Source organism: Anneissia japonica, unplaced genomic scaffold (assembly GCF_011630105.1).
Source record: "Anneissia japonica isolate Jap-2015-1 unplaced genomic scaffold, ASM1163010v1 scaffold287833_len2544123_cov190, whole genome shotgun sequence".
In the NCBI taxonomy this organism is placed as follows: domain Eukaryota; kingdom Metazoa; phylum Echinodermata; class Crinoidea; order Comatulida; family Comatulidae; genus Anneissia; species Anneissia japonica.
Window position 1 is genome coordinate 2,441,053 of NW_022757233.1, and position 27,955 is coordinate 2,469,007.

The 27,955-nt window shown below is 34.0% G+C and overlaps 1 protein-coding gene across 1 annotated transcript; it reads right to left on the reverse strand.

Annotated features, from left to right (window-relative positions):
- Nucleotides 1–1,018: 1,018 nt before the first annotated feature.
- Nucleotides 1,019–27,585, reverse strand: LOC117124525 (atlastin-2-like). The gene is made up of 12 exons (XM_033270776.1): nucleotides 27,459–27,585; nucleotides 21,601–21,826; nucleotides 19,668–19,802; nucleotides 17,404–17,508; nucleotides 16,245–16,352; nucleotides 14,034–14,126; nucleotides 12,705–12,843; nucleotides 11,516–11,643; nucleotides 10,791–10,847; nucleotides 10,101–10,172; nucleotides 4,746–5,177; nucleotides 1,019–3,896 (listed from the first exon to the last, which is right to left on the reverse strand). The coding sequence occupies exons 2-12, from the start codon at nucleotides 21,817–21,819 to the stop codon at nucleotides 3,837–3,839; spliced, it is 1,548 nt and encodes a 515-aa protein (XP_033126667.1). The 5' UTR covers nucleotides 21,820–21,826; nucleotides 27,459–27,585; the 3' UTR covers nucleotides 1,019–3,836.
- Between the last annotated feature and the right edge of the window lie 370 nt (nucleotides 27,586–27,955).

A 27,955-nucleotide genomic window follows, 5' to 3' on the forward strand; every position in this document is an offset into this window, starting at 1 on the left:
ACATTTCCATTGAACGCGTACACTCTTCAGAAAAGAGTAGGCCTAAGCAATTGTCTCCCAGTGTACCCCAATTCACCATCAGAAGGACCCCACCAGAAATACAGTGATTCTGTGGGTTATCTTTGGTGTGCATCACTCTGTAGAAATCCAACTAATATTTTATGATGTCACACCGCATGAAATTGTCACATAAAATGTGGTAGTGTGAACAAAGCTTTAATCACTGTTCAAATGGTTATGTCGAATCTTCTCTACAGGCAAATATGTTAAACAACATGAAATTTTCACAATAAAACTCGGTAGCGAACAAAGCATTAGAAGGCATTGTTTTAATGATATATATATATCAAATCAATCTTCTGCGAATAGAGCATTAGAAGTCATTGTTTCAAGGATACATATCAACTCATCTGTACAGACAACTGCCTGTATTATATCAGACCAGATGAAATTGTCACATAAAATGTAGTAGTGTGAACGGAGCTTTTGGAGTCATTGTTTCAATGATACATATCAACTCTTCTGTACAGACAACTGCCTGTATCATATGATGTCAGAACACATGAAATTGTCACATAAACGTGGTAGTGTAAACAGAGCTTTAGAAGTCATTGTTTTTAAATGACATTAACTCTCCTGTACAGACAACTGCCCCTATTATATGTCAGATCACATAAAATTTTCACACTTGAAAACATGGTGGTGTGAACAAAGCTTTAGAAGTCATTGTTTCAATTATCCATAGTAACTCTTCTGTGCAGACAACTGCCTGTATTATGTCAGACCACATGAAATTGTGACATAAAACATGGTAGTGCGAACAGAGCTTATGTCATTGTTTCAATGATACATATCAACTCTTCTGTACAGGCACCTAGCTGCCTGTATTACAGTATATGTCAGACCACATGAAATTGTCACATAAAATGTTGTAGTGTGCAAAGAGCTTTGGCATTTGTCATGTTACAAATATTCTTATCAACTCTTCTACACAATAATAAGAATTTTAAAAAACACATTGACTTGTTTCAATTTATTTAACAAGCTGAGCTTCAAATCACATCAAACCAACCACCAAAAATCGAATTTGGTCTGACCATTCACACTTATCATTCTTTACCTCAAGCATGCTTCTATATGACAAAAAAATTTAACTCTTCTTCACTGGGTTGTTAAGTTATTATTTACAGTCATCTCCCTAACCTATACAACTGAGGAAAATATTTTTACATGGTTAAACTCGGATGTCACATCTTTTAAGTATATCTACCAAGTTGAACATTTCTATCATTCACTCTTAAAGTTGTTTTTGTTGGCATCATTCAGCGGTTGCCGAAAGTAGTATTAACTTACCAGTAACTACATATTATAAATATTGTGTTGTAGGTATTACGGATTGACCACAAAAAAATGTATATTATTATCATGGATGGCACCAGTATTTGCCTGACTGATGCCCAAGACAGAAGCGCAAGTTGTGTGGGGTGGGCGTTGGTCAAAATCTTTCTGAAGTGGTCCAGGGGTGAACCTGCTAAAACTATAATAATATTAGAGGTTTCACAGGCTTATTTAATCAATTTTAGAGTTTACTAACATGTAAAAAAAACATCTTTTTTTTTCATCCCCAACTGATTATATTTTTGATTCCCAACATGGGCCAGCCCTCCTGTGGCACCACCCCTGACTATTATATGATCCTACTAAAGACCATTTCAAATATTCTTATTCTCATTACAGATACTGTCTGCACAAAAACAAATGAACCACCAAGTGAAATGTAAATGTGAATACACTACCAGCATGTGGGCTTACAAAGAGAGCATGGTTAATATTTAGGAAGCTGAAACACTACGGGTATAATCTGTAAAACATCTCTGTTTATTTAACATTTATTTTAATCTCTGAAAACATACTACGCTATTCAAAAACAAAGATAACATCTTAAGGTCCATCCACACTTTCAAATTGTATGTGACAAATGTGACATTTAGGTGTAATCATGACATCTTCATGCCCATATTGGGCACATAGTGTGGACAGAGCGTTAGTCTTAAAAAAAAATATTTTCCTCTATTGAAATAATAATTTACAAAAAGTTATAAGTTATTTTAATCATTAGTATTTGTCTTTGAAAATATTTTAGTGGACATTATTTCTTTAAAATAGGAAATAGAGTCTGGACAAAAATAAAAGGACATTCATGGACAAGCGTATTTGCAGAAGCTACAACTACTAAAATATAATTAATTGTTCTTGCATTTAAGACGACAAAATAAAAGAAAAATGAGAAAATTGTGATTATAATACAGATTAAAATATATTTTTCATAACAATATCTATATCCAGACCATATAATAATGAAGTTTGGTATTTCAAAATCAAAGAAAGTAATAAGTGCATTTATTATTATTGGTCTTTGGGTCTAGCATGCCCAACATGCAAATTCATTTGGTTTCTGGGATACTCAATATATTATATGTGCTTCCACAAGGCTTACTTGTCCATTCTTCAATTTCAAAACAGTGAACAAGCTGACATTAAGTATTGTATCAAACAATTAAAAAAAAAACCCATCCAGCTGCAATATCAATTTTGAGAATTACAATATCTTATATATTTTTGCTATATGTGTACTGGTATAAAGGTGCTTAGTGATAAATATAATCGATGGGACTTAACTATAGTAATGCTCTAGAAACATAATCAATTATGAGGCCTATAAGGGAGATATTATTTTAGTTAAAAATAAAAATTGTTTTTACAGGATTTGAATCTACATCCATGTAATTATTTTCAACACCATGCTACAGATTCTACACTGAGTACAACCCAAGATGATTTTGCATTTTATCTTGCTTCAGAGGAGAATTGTAATTTCACAGTTATGTTTTCACAATAACACAATGTAGCTGGCAAAAATCTCAATTTCTTACCCTATGAGCAGTCTCATTCATGATCATTTGAATACATCGGTGAATAATAACATCGGCAGAGACAGCCTTGAAAATCATATGCATCGTTACACTTCGTCATTGTCACACTTACGCTCAAATCAAGCACACTATGGCTATTCAGGTTGAACGCCTTCAAAGTCTACTGTAGCATGGAGCATGGACAAAAAGTAGGCCGAAAAACAAAAGTAAAAACAAAACCCAGTAATTTTTAAGATTATTCTTTTAAAAACAACCCACAAAACTTTCATTATTTTTGCAAGTTATCAGATTTAATTGTTATCAAAAAAGAATTTCATAATTGTGCATATTTATTCTATTATGATTTTTAAATTATTATTTAAATATTTGTGAATATTTATAAATATAATATAAACATACAGTACAACAGAATTCAGTACACAGGTCTCCCTCTAATTAAAGACCACACATGAAACCAGGGTTTTCATGGTCTTTTAAAGCACCATTGGTCTCTAACTAGAATAATGAAGATGAAAGATATTTTTTGCTTTGGGACCCAAAAAAAGTGGTCTTGATTTAGTGGTGATCGTTAATTGGATAGGTCTTAGGGAGACCTGTATCAAATGGTGAACTTGTGTTGAAGTAAAATCCAATAGTGGTAGCTTACAGCAGTTAAAAAGTTACCAATAATACCAAATCCCCCCATTCCTCAACAAAAATGGAACCTATTATGGGATACATGGGATTTCAATTTATTAAGTATTATTCCATTCATATTATATTTTCAGATCTATAGTTATTTTTTTAATTCACACTATATAAAAATTGAATGATGGTTATGAGCTGCTTCATAATTCAATAAAAAGGCTTGTATTTTTTTTGTTTGCTTTTATTTTTTTTGTGTGTGTGTAATATCTTTTAAATCTAATCTCTCTTCTCTTCTCTGCCAGAACCTCTTGCCTTTTTGTACATTGGTCCAAGAATCTGAGAAAAAAATCAACACAAACTTTTAATAAAAAAAAAAAATTAATATATGCAAGTTTACAATGGTTGTAAGAAAAGATGTCACTGATAATGGAATGATGATTTAAAAATAATTTTACTATTTAATTTTGCCTAGTACCCTGTACATCTATCTAAGATGAGTAATGGTTACACCAGTGTACTGCTTAATACAATTCAATTCAATTTCAATTTTGATTTATAGGAAAAACACGCATATAAAAACATGTTCGAAACTTTGGCTGAGTGTACATGCTGAACATTGTCTAAAAATATTTGAAAATATAAAACACAACATACAGTCCCTGTTGTGGACAGATGGGAGATAGCTGGTTCCAGTTTACCGGGTAGGTCAGACATGAAAAGACCCTTAGGGGAAACAGCAAGATATTGTACGATCTAGTCCACACCTTGAGTGCTCTAAGACTTTGGTATAAGGCAATATATAAATCAAACTACATTACATTACAAATTTTAATGGGCTTTCATATGAGAGGTCAAGGTCCAGGGGAGCCCCGGCCCAGGTAAATTACACAGGAAGGGCTCTTATGGGGATTGCAGACTGAAGCATTCTAGCATGTGAACGGTGGACTTCATGGCAATTATATAGCTTGGTTTATCAGAGGAAGTTCATTTGAAAAAGGTGAGAACAGCCAGACCCTAAAGTTACATTTACACCATCCGATAACGACACGATAATGTATACCATCGCATATGAGCGCATTTCTATCGTGTCTAGTGTAAATTTGGCTTAACAGCCATCAGGGCTATGGGCCTGTCAACACAATATATTTCAAAAATTAATGGCATCATTATGTATGCGTCACTCACCTGGACCCAAATCTTTTCGGCAATTCCGTCAATTTGAACTCCGACATTAGGATACGTTCCTGAGTACTTTACATAACCCCATGCGCATATCAGAAGCAGAGACAGTCCAAGTATCAAATTGGCCATATTTGATAGCGAATATATACCAAAAATTCCAAAGACAGCTGACGAAATATACATAATGATCATCACGATGAGAAGCGTGATGGGTGTACGAGCAATATTGAATAAATTCTTGCTGTCATTGTGTTTTACATATTGGTCGAAATGTTCCATTATTTCCAACTCTAATTGGTCAGCAAATGGTTCAGTAAATGATTTTCCGCCCATTTTAGGAATGGCCCAAAACCGCTCCAACACGATGTCTTTTACATTTGCATGTCGTTTCTCAAGGTCGACTGGATTGAGATAGGGCTTGTCACCTCCACATATCTAAAATTTAAAAAAATAGTCTATAATTAGATTTCTTTAATATATTAATCTCATTCACCCTATGCACAGCTTGAAATTCAAGCTTGATATGGGGGTAACAAATAATAATATAATACTGTATTATGATTTATAAAGTGCATTTCTATGGTTACCAAAATGCTTCACAAATAGGTAAACCCATAACAATCCTTTGAATTAACAAAACCAACCAGAATATCATAACATTAATCTATCATTGCAATTAAAAGTACAAATATACAAACATTGAAATATATAATTAAAATAGGCTCTCAGTGGGACTGTGTGTCTGCTGCTTGACTAAAGTTTCTTTTTTTTTTGTGGCTACTTTTAACTCATAGCTCATCCATGCTTTCTGTGTTGGCAATTCACTTAAATAACAAGTAACAGATTGTTGACTTTTTCAGTTCCTTCCAGGACAGGTCTTCATCTAGGCATATGGCATCATATTTCATAGGCATATTTTGGAAAACTGTTTATTTTCATTCTTTAGCTTATGATGCAAAATCCCACCATGCACCTCAACCGGATTTATTCTTACAAGTAAATTTCCGGACAATAGCAAAGTGTTTACTTCCCTCAAAGGGGCAGTAGACACAAAAACACTAATGACTAAAGCTACATTTACACTAGACACCACAACAACACAACAACACTATAAAAATGCACTCAGTGCTGAAGAATATAAACAATACAATGATATGCCGTTGTCGTGTCATTATAGTGTCTAGTGTAAATGCAGCTTTACAAGATTATATTCCCAAGTAGTTGAGAATGTTCGGAGCATTCAATACAATAACATTTCATGAGGGCAAAAACATCATTCCTATTAAATTGAATGGATTGGGCAGAACACAGGAACAATCTGCTGCTCCTTTTTGAAGAGTGTACTGCATTGTTTTCAAACTTTTTTTTTTTCTTGTGTGGTAAAACACCACTTTTATTTATCTTCATCTTCAACATGAATTCATAATCATCATTTCTTTGTCAAACTTAGTCTAAGCCAATTATATATTTGATTTCTTTTTTTTTTTCTCTCTCTTATTTGTAGTTCCTACCATTTTTATATACCTTTTTTCATTATTTTCGGTGTTTCATCATTTTTTCAATCAATCTAACAATTAAACAATCATAAATCAATCAAAAATTTGATACATTCAACTCAAATTAAGACATGAAACTTTGAATGGTTAATTACTCAAATATCAATGAATAAGTTTTTTTTATTTTTTTATATATATATATATATAAAAGGACATGAGCTTGATATATTTTAATGCTTATCCCTCAATCGATCGATCAATCAATCAATACATCAGTAATGTAAGCGATCTATATATCAAGCAATCAATAACAAAAATACATCAAACAATCAAACGAAAAATAAATTAACCGAACAACAAAACAAATTATCAATTTCTCTGCCCATCATCCACATACAAGTTGAACACAATGATGTTAATCGAAAAATATATCCTGTCAGTCATCAAGTCAACACCTACAATTCTTATATGAATAGGTCATTTTTTCATTTTATATTTATTATTATTTTTTTTTTTTAGGTTGTACCTTCACATATATTGTATATTTCTAATAAGCAAGTCATTGTGGAATACTCAATTCGAGTTGTTGTATTTCCCCGAGTTTAAATCTACAAATTGAAAACTTTGAAAAAATTGAAAGTATAAGTTTATTAATGTAACAACAGTTAAAATTTCTTGAGAAGTAACCAAACATAACATGATGCAAATCTAAATAAAAACTTTTTTCCTGCATTTTCTCGTTACAATTTCTTTCAGCTCGTCCCAAATACAATTAATACGAGGGCACAAATATAAAGTGTTCGATATTATCTATTAATTGAGCATTACAGAAGTTACAAAAATGTGTTTCAGTGATTCCCATTTTTTTAAGTAGAATGTTTGTAGGGAAACAATTATTTAAAATTTTCCAGTTTGTCGAGAATACCCTTGGGTAGTTGGAAACTGAGCATAGATTGTTCCAGATATCATCCCAGTTGAAACCATAGTAATTAAAACGGTGTTCCCAATTACATTGACAACTTGGTGTTTTAAAATACTTTTGGATGAGTTCATTTTTTATTAAGCAATTTGTAATGAATCTATTGAAATGGATTCATTCATTAAGTACAGACCGGGATGAGTGGTGCTCGGGTCACTCGTTTGAATAAAATTTGCATTAAACCAATTGTTTTGGTATTGCTTTAAAAATCATAAAATATTCCATCATAAATTATTCCTTTCTTTGAAATCTATCTTTAAGTTGTTTAAAAGATCGTAATGTTTTGTTTTCGTTAAAAACATCTTTGATATAAAGGATATCGTTATCTACCCAATTTTTAAAATATAGTTGTTTGTTTCTATATTCAATACAGGAATTACACCAGATAATTTCATTTGCGGGATTCTTGATGTCCAACACTATTCTTGGGGGTTTTAGTTCGTACCAACATAATAGGCATTTAACATAATAATCATTTGTATTGAGTTGAATTGCAGAGCAATTGAATTTAAGAAACTCTAACACTGACAGTGGGCTGTTTTTTCCATGCTGCTATTTCATCACTTTAGTATTTGTTTGATCCACTTGATTTTAAAAGTAGCTATAATCGTGGGTAAATGAACCATATCTAACCCTCTTTTTTGTTTATTCCCAATAACGGTTGTCCGTTTAACTCTTTCCTTTTTTCCCCAAAGGAATTTAAAATTATTGTTTCCAAAGATATAATAGCCCATTTTGTGACATCGAGTACCATTATTGGAAAAATTAATTTGGGAGATTAAACTATTTTACCTTTCAAGGAAAGGTGTCTCTTATCCCATTGAAAAATAATGTTTTGAAGTTTTTCTATTCGCTTGCTCCAATTTTTGTTGATATTTTCAGCCAGTACTGTGTTTGAATATATAATGCCCAATGCTTTTGATTTCCCATCTTTTTTTCCAATTGATGCCTTCGATGTTGCCTTTTCTATTTACGTTGCTACCCAACCAAAGGCCTTCTGTTTTATTCTTATTTTATTGCAAACTTGAAAGTTGAGCGATGTTGTCAATAATTGTGAACACTTTTGCAATGGATGCATCATCTCCGAGTAATAAAGTATTGTCATCTGCATAGCTAGTAATTTTGATTTCATTAATCGGAAAATTTGTGTGTGGAAGCTTGATTCCTTTTACATCATTACTTAATTTAATCTTTAATGATAGAATTTCAGCCCCAATATTGAAAAGATAGGGGCTAGAGGGCATCCTTGTCGAACACCGGAATGGAGTTCAATGAATTTCGGATAACCAACCGCTGTGATTAATACAACTTTTTGTACTCTTAAATAACGTTGAAACCCACAAAATAAAAGTTGGACCGAAGTTAAATGTCTGTAGTGCTTTTATGATGAAGTTTCTATCTATGGTGTCAAATGCTTTGCTGAAATCCAAAAAGATTGCAGCACCGGGAATATTTTTTGCAGGGTTGCCCGAATAACGTCCTCAATTGTACAAATATTTTCACCAATATATCGTCCTTTCATAAAACTTTTTTTATCTGTGCTAATTATATCGCTAATACCGTATTGAAGTCTATTGGCCAGTGTTTTGGCTGCAATTTTATAGTCTATATTAAGTAGTCAAAGGGCACCAGTTTTTACAATCTCTACTGTCCCCTTTACCCTTAAAAATTTGGACAATGACCCCCTTGATTGGGTTTGTGATAGCTCACCATAGTCATTTGCCTCATTGAGACTGTTTACAAGTAAGTTGATTAATTCATCCCAGATAACTTCCACGGATAGGCCATCGATTCCAGGGCTCTTATTTAGGGCCATGTCATCTAGGGCTTTTTTACATTCATTAATTGTAAATCTCCCTTCACACTGTTCTGCAAAATCCTTACTAATTGTAGGTACTTGAATGTCTTGGATAAAATTATCGAGCTGCTCCGATATTACTTCGTATGTGGAAGCTGTGCTATACATGGATTTATAGTATTTCGCTTGTTCGTTAATTATGTCATCATCATCATGCAATTCTCTTCCATCCTTATCGATAACACTGTTCATCATTTTTTTTTTCACTTTTGTGTTTTTCAATACCAAAACATATTTTGTATTTTTTTCACCCTTTTCGACCCACTCGTACCTAGCGCGAATTTGTGTTCCCTTTGCTTTATTTTCTAACGCAATTTCATGTTCTTTAATTTTGTTTTTTAGTTGTATGTTAACAATAGGACAGAACATTGACTGTCTTTACTTTTTCTTGCTCTTTGTTTAGAAAAATCTTTAATATAACTTCTATTTTGTTCTTACAAATATCCCAAGTGATTCTATGCGATAGGTGTACATCGAGATGTTCACACTCTCTGATGATATGCATAATATTTTCTTGAAGTTGCTTATCAAAGAGATAGGAAAGTATAATACATACTCCAAGTATTGAAATACATGCCATCGTGTTGGGATTCAATATTTCGACATTAATTATGTCATCCAGGAATCATTCCTGATGATGACATAATTAATGTCGAAATATTGAATCCCAACACGATGGCATGTATTTCAATACTTGGAGTATGTATTATACTTTCTTATCTGAGATTAATCAGTGGACCTTTCGGTTAAAGAGATAGGAATTATTGATTTTCCAATAACCTGGACCTCCTTTGAATGTATTCTTTTCAAACTTACATTTCAGCCCCCACCCACCCAGCTGAAACAATAGCAGAGCAGTAAAAAGAACTGAACTGCAGAACAGTGTTATGTAAAGATCTCCACTGCATAATTGTTACCACCAGTTTTATCTGAGTAACAGCTACTCTTAATAACTCAACATTTAACTGGATATCAACTAAATAATTGCTTTCAAAATTTATGAATTGAATTAAACCACTACTCACCTCTTCCATTTGTTGTATATAATCTGCTTTTGCTTTTGCAACTGCTGATAAATTATTAGCCTCAGCTGTTGCCTAGGTAACAGAATCACAAACACATGAAAAACCATAGGTATTTACAAGTAAATTTTCGTCTATGTAGAATTTTTTACAACATTAGAATTACCAAGTCTCACATATTCAGCGCGAGACTCAGACAACCAGGGTATATCTCATGCTGTCACGCTTAAGGACAAAAATCTCACACATAAATTTAATATTTCCTATATATACTGTATATATACTCTCTGGGACAAGTGCAAGAAAAAAAAATTTTTAAAATGTTTTCTACTGCATCAAATCCACTTTAAGGTGTAGAGTTAGCTCTCTGTGTAATATCTATAAAAACAGACATTATTGAAGCCTGTTAACACAAAAATATTTAGCCCGGACCTATTTTCATGCTCATGCGGTGCAAGTGATCTATCACCATCACATTGCACGTATCATCCCAGTCTGTGTATCGATTATAACTACTATTTAGATTGTTTAAATTCAGTTGTGCTAAAACAACAGTGATTTTGGTATGAATATCTTGGGAAGCATTTGCAACACTCACTAATTGTCCTGTGTAAATTCTATTTTGTATGAATTGGGTATTATTGAGCAGTCAAAAAGTTTAAGCCTATGAAATCAATAGAAATTGTACCGTACCGTCAGCATGGACATTGGTTCAGGTAATTCGTCTCCCTGATAAATCTTGATATATGCCTGTTAACAATCATCATAAAAATAATAATAATAATTTAATCTCTTGCTGATTAACTACAGGATGAACAGGCTTTTCAGTAAGATCATCTAGCTCAGTCACACATGAAAAAAATGTTGCAGTAACCCACATCATTTGTAACTAATATTGTATTTCTTTAATGTAAAATAATTTATTGTAACAATAATTAGATTAGTATTGCTATGGTAAGTGATTAAGTTCATGTTTTGTTTTTACGCAAGCTTTACTCAGACACTAAATGGACAGTAAATTAAACAAATAATTTAATTATTAGGACTAAAAAGAAAATGTGGAGTGAAATAAAATGAAAATTAGAAATACACGAACAGGTGAAAATGATAATGCCAGTAATGATGATGACAGTAATGAAGATGACGATGATGATGATTATGTTGATGACAATGACAATGACTATAACAATGACCAGGATGACAATGACACTAATGATCAAGACGATGATGATGACGTTGATGACGATGATGATGTTGATGACGATGATGATGATCATCATGATTGTGAAGACGATAATGATGATGACTACAATGGTAATGACAATGTTGATAACAATTGTCATGATCGAATTAGTGATGATGATGATTATGATGGTGATATAAGTAATGATGATGATGATATAAGATCCACCACTTACCTTAAAGTATTCAACCAGATCAGCACATTTAACCATATCCCCATTAATCTCCTTTACAGCTAAGTTTGCACTAGAGAGAAGGTGAGGTGCTAGAACTTTTAATTCATCGCGAAAATCATCTGATATATCTGTCAAACAAAAACAAAAAAAAAAAAACTTTTGAAGTTTCTCAAAGAAAATTATGAGAACTAAACAATAACTTCCTTCATTACACAAAGTAAGAAATTTAAATGTTTAAATATCCAAACTTTAAACTGTAAGGTTCCTCATGATTTTTGTTCCCTTTCTATATTATAATTTACTGAAAAATATTAGTTCATGTTTCGTTCACAGCAATAATTTACATTATAAAATGTCATTATTTTCCATCTTTAGCACAATACAGTATCGAACCTCCCAATTACCAACTCTCGATTTTATTAACTCAATTTGCGGCGGTGATGCCATTATAAACCATCTTTTATAACTACAAAAACACTTAAAATTGTATTCAAAATTCTTCAAAATAATATCAAAATGTTACATTACTAAGAAAGAAAAACTTTCAATCCAACAAACTGATGTAAATCTTTTAGAGCAAAAATCAAATTTAAATCAAGAATTATCAATCTTTTTCAGCAGACATAATTTTGATATGTGCATGCTTGTTCAGGCAGCTACTGTACAGAATGAGTAGAGAATCTCAATTTTTGTTCATTGGGGGCGCTATTCCAATGGATTTGCGATCGTTATGAAGAAAATAACACTAACACTTGTCATGACTTCACCCGGAAATTACCTAAATTGAATACTTCACAGTGAGAACAGATAACTTTGGCTTATGTACGGCATTACTTTGTTGCAGAAAAGAGGAATACTCAAGTCATATTTTGTGACAAAAATTTCCTGCATGGCAAGACTTAGGCCTACTTAGCCCTGTATACTGTGTAGCACAGGCTTACCCTCACCACTGAGTTTGTATGAATATTTGAACTCTCCCAATTACAAATTTTCTCCATTGCAAACTCTGTTCGAACAGAGGGGTACATAGTTTGGAAGATGTTACTGTAATCATATTTCAAATTACTGATAAATTAACAAACCTATCTGCTACCACCTGCTGTCGAAAATCACTACCCACAGCCTATTATAATAGCCTTTAATATGCAGACACAAAGTAGATTGTTGAAAGGGAATTATATATTCATACCTCTTAAACGACCATCAAATTTAGGATTACTAGCAACTTTAAGCCCAGGATGAGGCATAAGAAAACACTGAACTTCCTTAAACAAATCTTTTATATGTTTTCTTACTGTCTCTAGTTCTTTGTGTTGATTTTCTTTGATCTGCAAGACAGAGATATGGTTCAATTGTACCGTATACTAAAAATCTGATGAATAGAATATTAATGATTTAGGTGTTTGCTTCTCAATTCCAAAACACTAGGTTTGATCATCACTAGTGAGTTTCTCATAATTCATATCAAAATAATGGTCTTTCTCCAATTAAAGACCACTTTTGGGACATGGGTTCCCATGGTCTTTAGCAGCTTTGTTCTCTAATTAGAAGAATAAAGATAAATTACATTTGTTAATTTTGGACAACAGAAAAGTGGTCCTTAATAGAGGTGGTCTTTAATTGTAGGGTTCTTTAATTAGAAGGAGACCTGTATGTGGCAAAGACAAGCCAAACCAATCGCTCCTCACAAATCGTAAATAAATAATGGCCAAAACATGTTGGAATGTCAAAATTTTCGAAATCTTCTTTATTGCACTAAATTTCATATATTTATACACCATGCTATGCTGTTTATTTTCCCCATTTTCATTAAAACAACATTTTTTTTTACAATTTCGTGGTGGTCTCTGCCTCAGAAATATGTGAAATAGTAAACTTTGAAGGCTGTTTTCTCAAATATCGTTCTTTAAACAGCTTTATGTTTAAACACTTGTAACTTCATAACAAAATGACAGATTTGAATGATTGTTTTACCATTTTATACTGTAACTTTCACTTTACAGTTTAACCAAGTGTTAATAATTAAAAATTCATTTTTTGCGAGGAGTGACTGGTTTGGCTTGACTTTGCTACATATAATCTTAATAACATTTGCAAAAATTGGCACAATAGAGCTTTAATTAAATTCACAATAAATTGTTATTCAATCAAATTCCTTTATCATATATTTTTTTTTACAATTCCTAGTAATTCAAAGATTGATTGAAAAGGCATCAATTACAAGCAAGCTTTAAGTTTTGATGCCCTACAAAGAAAGAACAATAATAACTACAAAATAAAAATAAAAAGATAATAATAGAAGACGATTTATTTATAAATCAAGATTCTTAAAAAAAAGTGTAATGATAATATGACAATAATTAAATGATTTTTTTTAATTAAAGAGGCTAACCCCTGAGATAGTATTGGTTTCAAAAAAGACAAACTTGTAGACATATTCAATACAGATGACTGAAAAATATTCCAAATTTTCTCCAGAGTACAATTTATTATTATAACAGTATGTCAAAGCTCATACCTGTAAACGCTTATCAAGAATTTGTTGACCACCTGTAAGTCCATACTCTGCTTCGTATGGATAGCTCCAGTCTCGAACGAGGAACATCAAATTCTAGGTACACAGAACACACAATTATAATTATTTTTGTATTAGTTCATGCCTTGAATTTGGGGATTTTATGGGCAAGGGCAAATGGCCTCCAGTGTGACATGATTTTGAAAGGCACCAAGGCCAAATGGAAAGGCACCAAGGCCAAAATTTCAAATATAAAAGGGCACCCAAGGCAAAATTTGATTTAGCCTCAGTACTAATTTGTCGCGAGCGCCTTGATTCGTCGTAGCCAGGCTAGGCAAGCTAGGCCTAGCCAAGCCATAGTTGTCAATGGTAATGACTTTGTTTAGAGTATTAACTATTAGTCAGTATTAATTAACAGTCAAATTTCAAGAAGTTCTATATCTTTGTGTTGTTGCTCAGTGCGTCGTCATCGGAGAGAAAGCCACAACTCTAAACTGGCCGTCATGAACTAAATTAGCCGAGTGTCAACCAATTACGTTATTTCACACGCTTAAGCTGCGATGACGTAAGATCGCCCAAAGTTAGCTGTGCAGCAAGCACATGTTTACAACTAACAGTACATAGGCCGTATTCGACTGGTCGTTCTTCGTTAAACCACACCTACCTGCGCACAGCGCGGTAACGTCCTACTCAACGAAGACGAACAGTCGAATAAAAAACTTATAAATACTCGACAAAACAAAATGGCTGTATAGTTACCGCGATACACGTTGTGTAATCAAGATTGCTTCAACTTGTGGTAGTATGGGTTTTTCGTAAAAAAATATTTTCATCCAGTTTTTCTATTCTGTTTGCCTACAATTATTTTTTGACTCCATGTGGGTAAATATTATAATGATTATTTTATGAAATTTAATCTAAGTTATATTAATGCAAATGTTGTTTATAAACTCACCAATCGGCCATGTTTCTCTTTGGTCACGTGGATAACTTAACGCTGATTAAAAACGCACTCTGGTTTACGTTAATTTTCGTTGTCAACGAAGTCTACTTAACCATGGAGCCATGATTTAATGAACCAGTCGAATGAAAATAATACTCAACAAAAATTCGTTCCAACAAAATGAACCAGTCAAATAAGCCCATGTTTATTGTAATAACTGCTCGAGTAAGACGCATGCGCACACAATGGTAACCGCAAAAACGTATTAACACACATGGAAATTCTCTCATGTTCTGTCACTGCAACCTGGCCTAGGCTAGCTTAGGCGAACTACGTTTTTGGCTTTCGTGTTTCCTTTCAAGATTTAGACGTTCTTACTTAGATTTATTTTACATGTCAAACGATCTTAAGCATCGTGAGGGCACCGAGGCCAAGGCTTCAAAAGGGCAGGCAAGTAGTGGCCTCGTCGTGCTTCATTTTCAGGGGCACCAAGGCCAACTGGGAGGGCACCGCGGGCAATGGCCTAGGTAAAATTTGAGGCCTGTTAGTTAAGGCACTATTAAGCCACTTTCAGACAGACCTACCACCTCATTTATCAAATTCATCGTCATTTTTTTGACTGCATAAAGTAATATTGGGATAACACGGCAGGTAATATTGCGGTTACGGTTTGGTCTGATCATTTACATACATTACAGCACTTATATAGCACTATTTCAAGAAGATCAAAGCACTCGAAACGTGGACTAGATGGCTTATACGGTATCTTTCTTCTTGGTACCAGCTACTTTGTACATGACAGGGGCAGTACATCGGGATAACCCTCTACTTGTCTCGAAAGATGTACTGGATTCTTTATAGTGCACATGAGCTAATTCGATTTCATACAGAAAGCAATGCAGGGAACATTCCCGCACTATTGCGGTAACATAACTCTGTCTGAAAGTGGTTTTATACTGTTAATTGTAAATGTTCTAAAGAAATATGAAATAATAAAATAATTAAAAAAAAACATATTGCCTTAAAATTACCTTCGACACATTAAGCATTTTCCAAGTTTTTATGCAATACCGTATATATACACTATATTTTTCTATCACTACTTTGGATACTGATGCCAGTGGAAAGCATTTTTATGCATTATTTCACATCCATTCAACAAATGGAAAAAATAAATCATTTTACTTTCAATTGTAAGCTGTACATTTTCAACTATTATTACTTCATAGTTTGACTACAATACATACAATGATGTTGTCTAAGAGATTTACCTGAAATGGTTTAAAATCGTTGTCTTCCATTGCAAGTCTTCCATACTCTGTGAACAGTTGAAGATGCTGAAGATCATCCTCTTGAATATTCATGCTCAAGTTGTAAACCTATGAATAAAGTGAAGAATATTCATAAAACTATAAAGTATATGAATATTCAAGCTGAGGTTATCTACGGTGAATAAATTAATAGTATTAACAAGTATATGAATATTCATATTCACCTATAAACACATTAAAGATCTATTATGAGTTTGTAAAACTGTGAATAAATTAAGTATATCGATACTCTGGCTGTAAACCTACAAATAACTTATTGATAATGAATATGTATGAAAAGGTTGTAAACATATGAAGACATTAAATATGATATGTACTTCTTGGTGTGGTTAAGAAATGGTTAGTAGTACATATTTAATTGATCAACCAATATTGATTTAGCCTCAATAGCCGTGGCACAATGCAATGTTCAATGGTTATTGAGTAAGAGATTAACCATACGATGTGCACATTATTAGAATTCTAATCGTGCAAAGTTATTCATGAGGTCTATTAGACTCAACCACTGATATGTATAGGAAAATGTTTATTCAAATAATAAAATAATAGTACTGTAACAATGAAAATAATAAAATAGTAACAATGAAAATAATAATAATAATAATTATAATAATAATATATTAATAATATTGCATTTAATCTGAATTAGAGCTTTTACTGATTAGTTCCAACTAATTATTAATGTTAGCATACTGTATTTTTGGCTGCTTGCTTGGTTTTCTGTGGTGTGAAACACATCAGATCAAGATACATAATGTTAAGGTTAAATCAATACAACCAAGTTCAAAGGTCATTCTGCAATATCATCATCATTCAAATTTCTCACTTCCAAGCAATACTGCATTTAAGCATTATAATCTCATTTCATTAAATGCACCTTATTAATTCATTACTAAGGAGGTCACATGAATAATTAATGAGCATGCTGACCTCTACACAATTTTGGATTATTAGATATTTTATTATATTAGACAATTAAATATTGAGACAGTTCTAGAAATAATAAAATCTTTTGTAAATCTTCAAAATGCAGAAAACATTTTGTTTAGATTTTGTTATATTGTTCATTTTCACAAATTATCGGAAAAACTTGTCTGACCTGTACAGAGCTAAGCATAGTGCTAAGAGCAAAGACGGTGGCACAATCCTTCACTGTTGACTCGGTGTCAAAGGCACCTTGGGTATCCATCAGAAGTACTGCAACCTAGCAAGAGAGAAATTTAATTTTGTACAGTACTTGACTATATTTTAAATGATAGTTCCAAGTCTGCAACAGATGAACACGTCTTTTCTGGAAACTAGCAATGGCCTCTACCGCAAAAAGCCTCACAGAAACTAACCCATCTCTTGCAAATTCATGACATTTGAATGTTTTTAACTACATTATCATATATACAGTATGTTGATATATGCAGTACACCAAGTAATACTCTTTTAATACATTATTATCAACTGTCTCCCTGAAAGCCATTTTAAACTAGACAAATTTATACACGCGAATCAAAAATTTGTCCCCATAATTGAGAATCTCGTGATGAATATTAAACAGCGCATGCTTATAGGCAAAAAATTTTGGTTCACGCGAATGAATTCGTCAAGTGGAAAACAACTTTCTTTCAGAATAACTGTCGAAAGGTGTCACCACATGCAGCAAAAAAAAATGTATGTGTGAAGAGCGCTTTTAACAAGAATTTAGAACTCCTGCTGTAGTACAGTAGAAATAATAAAAGGTATTTTTAGTTACTCTTATTAAAACATTGCCCTGTGAGTATTTTTGTATACACAAATGTGGGGGGGGGGGGTGGAGGGGCATCCTGACATGTCATCAGAGGCACCCCCAGTTTTACTAGACAGTATATTGATTTAACTTTGTTTATTTTTATGCTTTGGGACTAAAAAAAAGATTCTTGATCTCATGAGCTATGGACTGTCTCTTATACACATCTAGATGTGTATAAGAGACAGGAATTTTGTGATGAATATTAAACAGCGCATGCTTATAGGCAAAAAATTTTGGTTCACTCGAATGAATTCGTCAAGTGGAAAACAACTTTCTTTCAGAATAACTGTCGAAAGGTGTCACCACATGCAGCAAAAAAAAATGTATGTGTGAAGAGCGCTTTTAACAAGAATTTAGAACTCCTGCTGTAGTACAGTAGAAATAATAAAAGGTATTTTTAGTTACTCTTATTAAAACATTGCCCTGTGAGTATTTTTGTATACACAAATGTGGGGGGGGGGGTGGAGGGTCATCCTGACATGTCATCAGAGGCACCCCCAGTTTTACTAGACAGTATATTGATTTAACTTTGTTTATTTTTATGCTTTGGGACTAAAAAAAAGATTCTTGATCTCATGAGCTATGGATTGCCATATGTATTCACATAGTGAAACAATTACGATCTCAATTACTGAAACAGATAAAACAAATAATAATTAATAAGATACAAACCAAACACATTTTTCAAATACATACATTTGCAAATCAAACAATATATCAATCATTTAGTTTTGTTTAATATTTGAATATTTGTTTATCTACACCTGTTGTTACCATTTACATTTATAAGCATTTTACTGTAAGTTTTCATTATTACTACACAATGTTTTTACCTTTGATAAATGTAACACCAGTTCAAAGCAAATAATCACTGAATAGTGACCATATGACTAAATATATGATGGTATTTTTCAATTATTTAACCCTTTGAACCCGAAAGGCAGGAAAAACGGCCGCGCGCTTGCACTGCAATAACCCTAAAGGCCGGTATACCGGCTTTGCGGGTCAGGTGACGTTATTCGGGCTAATCACCTGACCAGTATAAGTAGTATGACGTAATTTTGTGACATCATCATTCCCAAGTCGTTCTGACAGCCTTGTACGTGTTGATTTTTTTGGAAAAAAAAAATTTATATTGAATAATTTGACAATAAATGCCAACATGCTTTACGATTGATACTTTATGACTCCAAAGAATGTATTGATGATGATGACGATTATCCAGGAAGTGATTTGGAAAGTGATAGTGAGGTAACAGTGTAGTTTCTAGCCCTAGGCTAGGCCAATCGCGATAGTGCTAGTGCCAGCAGTGGTAGTGATGATAGTTGTCCGTCGGGTTGATGGATGGCTATGATAGTGGTACAGGGCCTAAGGAGGTGGTGATGATTGTAATAAAAAATAATCATATTTTGTCCAAATAACTCATGGTGAGTGTGCCGCAAAATGTAAATAATGCGGGGTTCAAAGGGTTAAAACAATGGCAAACATTGTCATCTGACAGTGATGGAAACAAAATCTTGCAAACTGCAGAAGGATATTTAACACACAATAATTGAAAAATGTCCCTCTTGTAAAATACTTACATCTTTATCATTTGGCCCAGGACAAATGAATACATCACTCCACATCCAGATACCTGTGGTTTCACGGTCTGAACCACCACGCCATGAGAAACCGGTCAAGGGTTCATCGTTACTTCCCATCCAATCCTCTGAGCCCTGCAAAAGTTCACACTAAATATAATATAATAATATTTATTTGGCAAAGTAAGAGTACAATCTTGCCAGGAGCAAGGAATAGGCATGAGCCCAAACAGTAAACTGCCCTTGCTCCATCATCAAAATATACAGTAACGGCAAAAGAGAAACATAAAAAAAAGTAAAACTGATTTAAAATAACTTAATTAACAAAATTAAAAACTTAACCAAATTTAAAAATCCTTATTTGAACTTTTAGTACTGTAAAAAAGGTACTGAATTTGTAAAAACAAGGAATATTTAAAAACAGAAAAACACAAATCAGTATATTGTGATCAAATATTTAGTTAGTTAAGCTTTGAAATCAGAAATGGTTGAGGATTGCTGAATTAAATTACCAAAACATTTTACTTATTTTACATATAATTCTATTTTTTAAAACAAAAACATATAATTAAAAATAATGTGATTGTAAAAAAAAAAATATGCATATGTTTAATACAGTAACAAAATTTTTCCATGAACAAAATACTTTAAAAAAAATAGTCGCTACGAACCCCACCCCCACCCCCTTCTATAAAATCGATAGGCCTATCCAGTTATCCAGTATGTTTTTAATTTATAGGAGAGCAGGTAGGGTGAAGATCTAGTGAAAAAGCAACGAGTGGGGATATCATTTTCTTTCCTCTCTTCCCTCATCCATTAAACCATAATTGATATTCTTTACCAAACTCCAACGATAGCTTCAAATAGCTAGGACTACTAACCTATTTAGAAAAAAGATCAGTTAGTAAATAATGTAGGCCTTAGACCATGCATAATAATCGTATTTCGCGATAGTAAGTCGTGATCTTGGGACGATCGGGACAAGAACTACAGTATGCTAAATTGAAGATGCTTCAATAAGTTTTTTGGATGCAGACAGTGAGGAGATATGGGAATCTTGAGCGTTGCAGTTGGATTGGGTGCCTTACACTACAGTATGCGATTGAAGCATATAGAGCCATAGAAACATTGTGGAACTGCTTACAGTGCCACACTTCGGTAGTTTCTTAGTAATAATGTTTTGAATAAAATTTACTGTACATATTTTTTTTTGCATGGCGCCGATATTTTAAGCGTGGTGTAGTCTTAGTTATTTTTCCCTAAGTGTGGTGGTTATTTCATTTTTTTCACCCAAGCTGGTGGTCCCTCCGTGCTTAAGCATAGCTGGCGAGACCACTGCGCTTAGAATGGTAAATGACTGGCTCTTGATAATAAAGATTTATTACGCTTTTTAGAACTTGTCATGGGTTTTGATTATTACGTAATTGTCTCCTAAACTCCAAAGATTAAAATTGGAGTGGATTGGATTTACTCGGTGTAAACACCAAGGATAGTCCATGAAAATCTAGAAGATTTATTTCCAGTGGGGTCCTTCTGGTGGTGATTGGGCAGTACACCGGGAGACAATCCCCTACTCTTTTCCAAAGAGTGTACTGCATTCTTTAACGTGCACATGGACCATAATGCACACAGGACCAACGGCTTAAACGTCTCATCCGAAAAACGGCGCGCTATTGTAACTTGTATTTCAGCTCTCTAGCTGAAACACCAGGAGAGGCAGCAATGGGAATTGAACCGGGGACCTAGAGATCTTCACAGTTTAGTGCACACACAGTGGCTACCACCAGATTAGCCAACTGAGCTAAGCTGCTCTCTCAAACAATAAAAAAAAAAGACAAGACGTTACACTATAATACTGACCTACGATTTCTTAGATTTTGGTGCAGTCTGGGTCCAGCCAACACAAGTACCCCCCTCCCCAGTGATTACTTACCCTTTCTGACAGGTATCTGAGAAAAAAATCCAACAGGAAAGATTTCCCCTTGCGGAAGGCACCGGCAACCGACAGAACAACCACTTTCTTGCCCTTTACGTGATCCTGCAGTAGAATGCTCTCCAGAACATCTTCACACAGTTCAAACGTATGGTCATCTGTCACCTTGACAACCTGAAGGGGAACTCCAGATGCTGCTACTTCCTGTAAGGCAGGCATGTTTAATCTGTATAAAAAAACAAAAGTAGAATTAATGATCTGGACGAAAAAAAAGGCAATAATCATTTTTTATTTTTTTATGTAAATAGCAAATAAAAGAAGATAAAAAAAAGTACAATTAACATTCTGTAGGAAAAAGGGGCATAATATTTCTTTTCTTTAGTAAATATAATGAGCAAATTAAAAAAATAATGGCTCAGACAATGAAACTGCAGGTAAGTTACCTTCTTCAACAGATACTGTCAAAGAATTTCTGCAGTATCATAACATAGACAATAAATCAATTAACTGTATTTTAAAAACATGTTCATGTAACAAAATATGTTATTCTGTAGGCCTACAATGAAAAGACAATCAGACAAAGTAAATAAAGAGGAAAAAAAATGATCAATGAAGCATTTAACTAACTTGGTCCATCCTAAAGATACAGTACAATAAAAAAAAAGACACATATGTCATCATGTACAAGGGCAACAGTTGTTACTCTGACTGTACATACATTGGGGACAGCAGACGATCATTAAAAACATGTATCACTGTACATAAAAAAAAAGAAACTAACAGAGCATTGCAAAATGGTATCTACCAGAACAAACAAACTCCCAGCCTCAACATCGTTCATAACTCAACCATTACATCCGGGGCAGATTTAAAGGGATCCCGGCCCTCCCCCTGTTTGAAGGTAAAAAAATAAAAATAAAAAAATAAAGAAAAAAAAAGAAAGAGAAATTATTGATTGCCCAAAATGCCTCAAAGGCTATTTCGGGGCGTTTATAAAACCTAGGGTAGTGTTGACTTAATTGATGGTAAAGTTTACAGTCATGGTTTATCGGAGCCAATCAGATAACCCATAATTGTCATACTGTATGACCAAGCCTTGCTGAAAGCAGGTAAAATGTCAAGCCATATTATTGATCAGGTATTCAAGAAATGGTACGGACTGCAGATATCTCAGTTATTTAAAATGAATTTTAAGATATGTAATTTTGAAATTCGCAATACATATATTTAAAGGATAATGTAGATGTCAATTATTAGCAGATTGATCAGCCTCGAAAGAAACCAAGCAATTCTACCAGTGGTTACATAATGTTGGTGGACACTGTCCATTAGGCCTGGCTTACCACTACTGTACTTGCGGCCTACTGCAAGCTAAGTATAGTACTCAAAGCTCTTAAAAATACTTGTATATTTATACAGCAGTCGGAGGGAAATTGGTGTTGTTACTATTAAAGTCATATCCCTTTACTGCTGATTTTTACCTGAACTCTGGTATGTTTAATGGCACTGCCATTATTAGTGCAAAAATTAAATAAAAATAAGAATAAAATTTAATGGCGCTTAAAGAAATAAACTGAAGAGTAATAAATAAGAAGCCACTTGAGGTCCTTAGAGTAAAACTTTTATTTTCGCTGATTCAATCAAACTTATTGTGAATAGGCCCTACAGTTTTAAATAATCACAGTCTAAAAGCTGTAAAAAAAATATCAGTGGCGTAGCTGGGATGGGGGAAGAGCACAATGGTGAAGTTTGGGGACTCGATGATCAAGTGAGGGAGGTTGTGAGGTCGCATAATAAGGTCTTATTCGGTTATAATCAACTACTTGAGCTTGATTTTTTTACTTCGTGCATTTCCAATTTGGGGGGGGGGGAGGGCAGCAACAGGGGTGAAATTATTTTTGTGTGCCTTCCCCCACCCCCAACTACCAATGCAGTATAGGCCTACAAGGTGTACTATTTAAACCTGTTATAAATGTAAATTTATTACTCACATACCCTTAAGTTTATACCAGCAAATGTAAGGATTTTCATAAATCATTGAAAAAACCATAATTTTTTATGACTTAGGACTTAATAATAAAAGCTGATAACTTTTGTGATACTTAAATTATTTTTCTCAGTTGGGTACAAATTATGTATTATTGAATACAAGCTTTTTACTTCATGAATTTGTTTACATTTAATTAATTAAAAGAAAAAAGGAGCTGGTGGTATGTTAGTAGGCAGCCTGCTGTAGCCCTAATTCCAGGGTAAGATAATGTCATAAAAAATGCAACAGATGCTTGAGAGACAACAGGAGAGTAAAAAAATATGTCTAGAGAGATGGCAAATGGAAATCCTGACAATGGATGCCTTGGGAAATAACCATAAGAATTAAAAGGTATAAGGTAGCCTGTATTCGAATCACTAACAATTGTAAAATGGCAATGAGCTGTTAGCCCATTGTATTAAGCCTTGGTATGTGTTACAGTAGGGTAGCCAGTTCCTTTCCACACCTCCTTTTTTCCTTCCCAGTAATGAGCCACAAGATACCCATTTATATTACTCCTGGGTGGGGAGAGACACGCGTAGGTAAATTGCCTTCTCCAAGAACACAAACGCAAATGCAGAGAGACGGTTCGAATCACCGACCCCGAGGTTGAGAGACTGAAACGCAACCGCTGTGCCAACCACTTATGAAACGTAATTAGGTTAATATAGGTTTCCCCCAAATTAAAGACCAGGGTTTTCATAGTCTTTAGCAGCAGCTTTGGTCTTGAACACGTTGACTGCCAGAACTTGTTTTAATGTTCCTTCCCGTGTGCCAAAAAAACATACTTTTTTTAAACTTTATCTTGTCATATATCATCAAAATGATGTGTCTAATAAATTGGCGGGAAAATATTAGGTGGCGAGTAAACTCGTCGACGGCACTGTGATAGCACTTTTTATTGACTATGCCAAGTGCGAGTTTTCTCGTCCGCTTTTTGCATGGGTTGGTATATGTTCAAAGGGAGCCCCCACTTGTGCCGCTCGAGTGTACTATCGGCAACATAACACAACAAACATACATACTGTAGATCATTTGCATGTTACCATCCCCGAACTACTAGCCGTTGCATCTGCAGTTCTACAATGTATAACAAAGAAGTTATAAATGCTAGAACGTTACCCCGATTTTGACAAAATACAGTATTTGTCCCAGGCGCTCGCAGCAACACCCTGTAGGCGAGTATACTCGTTGCTGGCAGCCAACGTGTTAAGTATTAAACTAGAAATATTATATAAAGAAAAGAGATAAATATTCATTTGGAACTGTAGAAAGACAAGTCTTTAATATAGCGATTTGGAGATGGTTGTTTACAGGCGGTCACGTGACCTAAATTGGGTATACATGAAAAACAATACAGTGTGATAGCATTGGAAAAGATAATGTTATGGTTCGAAAACAACCACCCACTGTTAACATGAGAAGTAAATGGCTAGGAAAAGCAATATAGTCTTTATTTACTTATCCTAGCTTTGACCTTGGACTGTATGCTTTGAAATTTAAGTAATATTTCATCAACCTTAACTGGCCCTAACATCGCAGCCTAGATCTCGGGTCGAAGACCATCATGCATAACTGACCATGCCGTAGATGTGCAAGGGCCTAGGCCTAACATTTGTCGAAAAATCTGAATGTTTACGGCCAGTATCTTTTACAGCATTTAGCAAACCATTAAAGCAAAATTCTTAAGTTGATTGATTGATTGAATGCAAGTAAACCATCCAGAAATATTGCTGATCATTCAGGACTCTCAAAAACTAATATTATTTAGCAATAATACATGGGCTCAGGATGGACTATATAAATATATATTTAATTATTTACTAATAAAAATATTATATAATAAAGAATACTACACCAATAATAGCAAAAAATTTAATAATTTACAAATACTTTAGAAACGAATTAAAAATATTAATTTGGATCTGGAGCTTTTTAGTTTTAGTTTTTAGTAGTAGTAGGCCTATGATTCACATTTGGCTATTGACAAATACTACACAAGGACAGTTTCTAGCCTTGACTCGACTGTCCTGCACTAGACTAAAATAAGACCTGCGTAGGGAATACAGTATATCACTACACAAAATTTAGGCCTAGAGAAATCTGTTAGAACACAATTTCCACTCACTTTTTCCAGAAAATTAGGGCATGGCTTACCTCTCAATAAACAACCAGTAACCTATACACAGTATTAAGGATACAAAATTTCAGGGAGATGGATGCCACCTCTGCCTCACCATGGTTGGGGCTAAAAATACATGGCATCCATATTTGTATAATTGGAGTCCAAAGTTGAAAGAATAAAGTACTACAGTGTTATGTCACGATACCATGTGATACTACTCCATTGATCCCAATTTCTAACATAATTATTAAGATGTTGTATCTTAATTTTTCTTTGTAAATGTTAATTGATGATTAAATGTGTGTTCGATAACTAATATAATGCAAGCTTTTTGTGTTTTCAGTACATTTTAATGGTAAATTATTAGGTTTTAAAATGCCTATTCCAGAAAGCCTATTCTAAACCATTAAGATTATGAAGTCATTCAGGCGTAATGAACGGTAACCAACGTCCAGAGGGCGGCACATGGTGCTGTGACAACACGACAGTGATACTCTATAGTATATGTCTGGAAGATCTGTTTAAATGAACTTTCTTTCCACATCTGATTACATTTTGCTGTTAAAGTATGGTGAATTCGGGAGAGAATTGATAACAGTATTAAATATTGGCAAAAACTAAATAATTTGAATTTGCAAATTAGATGGGTTATTTTTCGTGAGATTCTTGCTTGCTCAAGGGAAACCTTCCGGATTTCTGGGAGACTCCTGCGAGTGGAGAACACATTCTACTCATTTTGCTTGCAGGAGCCCTACAGTATGCAGTAAACAATACTCATCAAAGCCTGTGCAGCATCTACAGTACTGTAGACGGGACTTTTATCTTCATTTAACAAATGTGAGCAGGACCGTCGATATTATGCACAAATATGAGGTCGTATTTCACGCAATAAAATACTTTACCATGTGGGCCTGCAATATCATCAGTGAAAAAATGAGAAAGAGTCTGGGCCTGGGCTCAGCCTTCCAACTAGATCTAGGACCTAGGCCTAGTTAGATTCACACTTACAAGAGTACAATAAATGTTTCATATCAAATCAGAGAAGACATCATCAATCAATAACCAAATTCTATGAGCTGGCCTAGACGGCTTTGGTATGGTTTCGCATCTGGCCGTAAAAACGATTCTCAAATAATTTAACACCTACAATTAATCAACACTTAATACATTCTTTGATGATTTGACTTTCATTTAAAATCCACATTTCATCATCCAATGGTTTCTAGGGTAGAATTTACTACTTAGCTTGGCTGATAATATTAATACAGTAATAATAGCTAGGAACTAGGCCTACACTAACCTAGGCACTAGGCTACTTCAACTTCACTTTCTGTTTCCTTTTCTTTTAGTCCAAACGACATGCACTTGGCTAGGTCCTGGACCTGGTTGGTTAACCTCCCACGTTAGAGAGTACACTAGAAAGTAAATGGGCCATACGTACGTAACTTATACGTACATAGGCTAGACCAAGACTAGCCTTGGCAAGTCACTTAGCTAGTAGTAGTAGCTACTGTAGGCTCCTCTAGCTAGAAATTTTGGTTAGGCCCTAGGCCAAGCTAGGCCTAGAGTTACACTAGCAGTAGTAGGCGGCAAGCCAGGCCTAACACATTGCTGCCTAGTCCTAGGCTTAGCTTAGAAGTTCGAATTTACCAAACTCACAACGTAAATCATAAGGTTAAATTAAGATTTATATTCCATACATACCATGTATGTTATTCTTTAACAATTTTTACAAAAGGATTTATTTAATCACAGTTATTCAATAAACATAAGACCAGCCAAATTTCGAAACTTTCATCACCATGTCCAATGTGTTGCGCATAAATCGACGATGAAAATGAACTCGGATGTTTTAGTGTATGGAACGCCATCAGGATACTGTACTAAAATAATTCGGAATGTGTGCGTTCACCATGGCGTTCACAGACTTGTAAGATCTTTGCCTCCCGGTGTTGGGTATCTTGCACGTGGGAGGCGTATGTTCCTTATACGCGTATAGCGCGGAAATACGTGTAGGCCTACGTCATAATAATGAAGCACATAGCAACAACCAAACCAAAAAAAACACAAAAAAACAAAGACTTGATGCTCGTAGTTGGTTATAATATCACTCTGCTCAAAAATTCACTGATTTCACCAGTCGGAATCGATTTTAATACGAGTTCTACTACTCATTAATTGTAGTGTAAAACGAACATGAC